Genomic DNA, 5,847 nt, shown 5'->3' on the forward strand with positions numbered 1-5,847 from the left:
ATTTGCTGATAGCTGCGTTGTGATTGAACGAATCGGCTCTTGAAAGGCAAAAGCTGTTCAAGCTAATCAAAATTGATAAATTCGCTTGAAAAGGCAGTAGGGCTGTTGGTTCCTTTCTAGAGCTCATCATCAACGATAAATTATCGCTAATATAGTGCCATCCTTGTCAACTTTGATGAGGGCATCTTCATAGCAACTAAATACACTGGAGAGGACTTTGACTGAGGAAGTCTTTTGGTAGAACTATGAAATTAGAGGTTCAGAAATGATTACTCATCCACTTAATGAAAAAGGATCACAAAGTGTCTCATGGTAAACATCCATCTAAATTGGAAATCGAAAACAACTGATGTAAGATGCTATGCCAATTTCAGAAACCTCCTGTTCGCGCAAAAACGTTATCACCCTAATGTATAGCATAAAATTAAGTACATTCTCACGATTCAATTCTATCGCTCTATAGCTCTTCATGCATTCGATCGGACACTCATTCTCCCGTTATCAGTAGATCGAACGTAGCCGATCAGTTCTATATGTACCGATCATCATTAGATATAATAAATCAGTTATCATTATACTGACCGTACGCACAGACGTGCTTTCTGTTTATTCCCGTCAGCCAGTTCGCCAATTTGGGCAATAAATAGTGCTTCTAATTACAAGATCAGTTTTGTGTTCAGTGCTATAGTCCGAAATCCGGTTCAAAGTTGATTCTGTCGAAACATTTTGGTCCTTCGAACCGGATCTCGGGACCATTAGAAGTTCCTGCGATCGGAACGATCGCATAGAAGAAAAACCAGTGACCTATGGACCGTGAATAATTGAACCGAATTATGAACAATTGGCATTACCATCTGAGAACAATTGACTATAGTGATTGTGAACAATGCACTTTTGTGCACAATTGAATATGTGCTGAGCCTCTTGTGACTTTCAATAAATTCAGTGAGCTGCATCTGCAGAGCAGTGAAATAAAGCGACTTTAACAGTGGAAAAAAAGGTTGCAGTTTGGAACCGATAACTGGTGATTGCAGAAACTTTCACCGGGCTGTTTGCTGCACATCATTAAGACGCTAATACGAGCGGAGCGCGAAGACGACCATCACACCGAGATTACTGTAACCGGGGAAGTAGAATTTGCATGATTTGGTTTGGTTTGTGGTGGCTTGCATGTTACGCTGCCGAAAAATTGCATGTGGTTAATAAAGTGACAATAAAGTTGAGCATATATTCGTCGAGTTTCTTTGCATTCTTTGGGATAGAGCCCCAGCATTTGATGCTAACTATCCCCGGGTTGGAAGGTCGGTCTTGGAGTTGTTGGCTTCTTTATCTAATTGATTGTGATCTGCTTTGTTTCACTTATTGCTGCTGTCAATCATTATCTGTCTATTATTTCGCAAGGTCGCGCGGGACGTCGAGTCGATTGCGGGTATTTTTTAAAAATCAGTGCACAGTGGAAGTGATACATTACCGGTGGAAGTGAAGTGTTTTATCATTATTGCTTCATTCGCTGATATAATATCCAGTGCGGTGATTCATTAACAAGTGATCATGACCAACGATCTTCGTGAGCTCGAGAAGCAGGAGAGAAATCTCCGGAAGACATTGGAAGCGATGCAGTATTTCATTAAACATTATACTGCTGACCAAGTCGATCAAGTTTCGGTCCGTCTGCATAGATTGGAGGAAGTATTTCAGGAATTTCATACTGTCCGTCGTAAAATAGAGCTATTAACCGATGAAGTTTTCCCCGATGAACCATGCGACCAAAAGGAATCCCAAGAGCAACGTATGGCTCGTATTTCTGTCTTAAAGGAAGAAAGAGATGATGCAAATGTTAGAATCATCATGAAGGTGGAGATGATCTACTACAATCTTAAAGCTGCACTTTCACGATTGTCGATAAAACCCATTGACGCCATGCCAGCTACCCAACCTGTGTTACAATCTGTCCAAGCAGGTGTTTCGAAAGTCAAGCTGCCTGAAATACGATTGCCGAGCTTTAGTGGACAACTTAAGGAATGGGTCACCTTCCGGGACACTTTCTGTAGCCTGATACATAAAAACCAACAATTATCAGCTATGGATAAGTTTACGTATCTGAAATCGTCGTTAAATGGAGAGGCTCTGCAGGAAATTAACTCTGTTGAGATGACCGAAGCGAACTATGATGTGGCCTGGATTACACTGGAGCAGAAATACGAGAATAAGAAATTAATAGTGAAGGCTCATTTGGATTCGCTATTTGCGATAGAAGCGATGAAGAAGGAGAGTTACGAGTCACTAAGTAAACTAATCGGTGATTTCGAGAAAAATCTATTGATGCTGGACAAGATTGGGGAAAATACAGCGTGTTGGAGTACCATACTGGTACACATGGTCTGCTCACGGTTAGATCCAACCACTCTCAGACATTGGGAATCCAACCATAACTCGAAAGCGGTTCCCATGTACTCGAATTTGATTAAATTTCTCCGTGAACACTGTTCTGTATTGCAATCAGTTATGTCGAATAAACCAACTCTAGTTCAAGAGAATCGTCCAAGGTTTGGTGTGTGTCATGCTGCTGTCCAATCGTGGAATAAGTGTGTCTTTTGCGGAGAAGCGTTTCATTCCGCATTTCGTTGCTTCAAGTTCCTGAAAATGAAAGTTTCCGAACGATTTGGTTTAGTCCTGCGCAAAAAACTGTGCCTCAATTGTCTGACTGCAGGACACCAAGCGAAGATGTGCGCCAAGGGTTGCTGTCACCATTGTAACCAGAAACATCATTCCCTGTTGCACCCAGAACCACTTCAACATTCATTACCCTCTAATAAATCCTCCGTCCCGCCGCAGAAAAGACCTCAAAGTGCGCAGCAATCCCAGACACAATACAATTACAGTCAACCTACACTAAATCAGACCACACCACCCACTACAAGCGCTCTCCCAGTCACTCATATGCAAAACACTCAACCACAAATCACCACAAACCCCAACACCATTTCATTATCAGCCAGTACTACAGATAATGCTGGAGATGTTCTTCTTTCTACAGCCCTTGTCTGTGTGAAAGACCAGTATGGCGTGACACGACTAGCCAGAGCTCTGCTAGACTCGTGCTCACAATTTTGTTTTATGACCACCAACTTCAGTCAAAAACTGAAATTACGTGAATGTCGCGATTACCTTGCTGTTCAAGGAATCGGAAGCTCACAATCTGTATCCAGAAAGCGGGTAAATGCTCAAATTCTTCCCCGTCTTGATGGAATCTCATCCTTCAGTGAAGACATATCATTCTATGTGCTGCCTGAAATGGCAATCACTCTGCCGAGTCGAAAAGTAAATATCGCTGAATGGAAACCACCGTCAAACATTATCCTGGCCGATCCACAACTCTGCGAGCCTGGACAAATTGACATCATAATTGGCGCTGAATATTTCTACGACCTTCTCACCGACGGGCGCAACAAAATTTGCAAGGAGGGTCCAATTCTGCAGAATACTGTATTCGGTTGGATTGCCTCTGGGCGGATTCCGACTCGATCAGGAAATTCCCCGCAAGCAGTCTCAGTTACGTGCACATCTGTAGCATGTCCGCTGCGGATTCGTCAAGGTCCTAGTACAAGGCAATGTAATGCTCTTGATGTTGAAAACGATCATACAATCCTGGAGGAGACTAAATATGTTGCCTTTCCTGCAAAAACTGAGTCAGAAAGCGAAATATTCGATCCTTCGATATTTGTTTACTGCTTAATCTGGTGGATGACCAGTATTCGGCAGTTCATTCATAACATACGGTATAAAAGGGCACGATGGATGGATTTCCCGACACACTTCGAGCATCAGGAAGCGCCAACGTTCCTGGTTCAAAGAGAAGAAGAAGTTAATACAGCTGCATTAAACAAAGGCAAATCCATCAACCCGTCATCGGTACCAGTCGACGGCATATTATGCGTAGGACGCCAGTTAACCAAGGCGTTCAGTGTGTCGCCGTTTTACATCTGCCTAACGATAAAGGCGATCTATTATGCATTCGTTAGCGAATTGATTCATAGATACTTTTGCCGTGTTTAACCAATAACAGCACAAATGGCAGCGTGTGGACGTTGCTGAAAAATTGAATTTCAATCTAGAAATTATCTTATCGTTGTTAAAATAACTCGCATTATGCTATGCTTAAATGATATTGTGTACTGCTACGTAAAATTACTGCCAACATTCATCCAACCTCCGGCTATTCAGTCTACAATCTTGGTCATACGTCTGTCATTAGCTAGTCCTGCATGATTAGCAATCTATGTATCGTTTTGCATGCGTGAAGTCCACGGTGGTGTTCTGTCTTTTATAATAAAAGGTTCCTGATTCTGTCGCTATCATTTTGCTGAAGTAGGAGGACACGTCGAACTGATCAGTTCGTTGGCGAAAGAGAATCCATGGCACCTCCAGATCCATCGCTGACAGCAAATCGCATCGTGTCTACGAAGAAGTCATCACAACCATCCGTCCTACAAAGGCTTTCCCAGTCACCCATCGTGCGACCAGGGACATCGTCGGTGCTTAGGCACCCGCGGAGGCCAGGAGGCCTCCGCTTCAGGCAAGTCATTTAATGTTTGGGTTATATAGATGAAAAAGCACCCTCTCATCTTTCAGGATAGCCATTTCCGTCGTTGATCCGGGGATCAGATCCTTGGATACCTCACCGTGGCCGTAACCGTACCAGCAGCAACCGTCCAGAAGACATGTTTTTCAATCCCGTCAGTTAGTAATTGAAACAGCTCACCAGTGATGCTCTGTCGCATCAACCCTCGAGTGTATCCAGTACTAGAAGAACTTCGCAGTAGATGTCATCAGTCCGGAGCAGAAACAGAAATTGTTCAGCCTCCCGTAATAGTGCTATGTTACATCAAAATACGTATAAGAAGATCCAGAATTAGTAGTCTTAGCCAGTTTAAATGAATTGATCAGTTGAAATCGTAATGATTCCAAGGTGGGCGGTATGTTCGCGCAAAAACGTTATCATCCTAATGTATAGCATAAAATTAAGTACATTCTCACGATTCAATTCTATCGCTCTATAGCTCTTCATGCATTCGATCGGACACTCATTCTCCCGTTATCAGTAGATCGAACGTAGCCGATCAGTTCTATATGTACCGATCATCATTAGATATAATAAATCAGTTATCATTATACTGACCGTACGCACAGACGTGCTTTCTGTTTATTCCCGTCAGCCAGTTGGCCAATTTGGGCAATAAATAGTGCTTCTAATTACAAGATCAGTTTTGTGTTCAGTGCTATAGTCCGAAATCCGGTTCAAAGTTGATTCTGTCGAAACACCTCCTATATCCTTAATGCACGATATTTCTACATATTAATCGCCGTTGTGTTTTACGCAGTTTAATTCTCTCACTACTAATAGTTATCCAAGCAACACAATTAGTTTTAAATAAGAATTGATAACAAAGCTAATTGCAGAATTTTCGTTTTCCCATACGGGTCATTCCTTGCGAAGTATCCGAGACCCGTGTAATCGACTTGCACGGATTTGAAACAAATTTTGCCAGATTGTTCGTTTTCGGTCAGAAAGTAAAAATCCAAAATTTGGTGCCGATCGGACATTCCCTCAATTAATGGGAGTACCTCCATTTTTAAGCAAAATAACTGTTATTTTCAAAGCCTCTTATTTTTCTTTTTCTCAATTTGAAAACTAAATTTTCATTTTTCTCTCAATGAAGACAATTTGATCACAAAAGTTTCAACTTCATCGTAAAACGCAGATTTTTTTACATAAGAACCACCTATCGCCCTGAGGTATTCTTTGCCGATCTCGAGATACAGCGTTTTAAAGCAAGCAATCTTCTA

The 5,847-nt window shown here is 41.9% G+C and overlaps 1 protein-coding gene across 1 annotated transcript; it reads left to right on the plus strand.

Moving 5' to 3' along the window:
* Window positions 1-1,551: 1,551 nt before the first annotated feature.
* On the plus strand, window positions 1,552-4,056 carry LOC128740457 (uncharacterized). Its single transcript, XM_053835998.1, has one exon. The coding sequence runs from the start codon at window positions 1,552-1,554 to the stop codon at window positions 4,054-4,056; it is 2,505 nt and encodes an 834-aa protein (XP_053691973.1).
* The last annotated feature ends 1,791 nt before the right edge of the window (window positions 4,057-5,847 follow it).

The sequence above is a fragment of the Sabethes cyaneus genome, chromosome 3 (assembly GCF_943734655.1).
Source record: "Sabethes cyaneus chromosome 3, idSabCyanKW18_F2, whole genome shotgun sequence".
Lineage (NCBI taxonomy): Eukaryota > Metazoa > Arthropoda > Insecta > Diptera > Culicidae > Sabethes > Sabethes cyaneus.

Bases quoted from the DNA above. Each gene is read 5' to 3' on its own strand.
- LOC128740457 (XM_053835998.1), top strand. From the start codon at position 1,552: ATGACCAACGATCTTCGTGAGCTCGAGAAGCAGGAGAGAAATCTCCGG.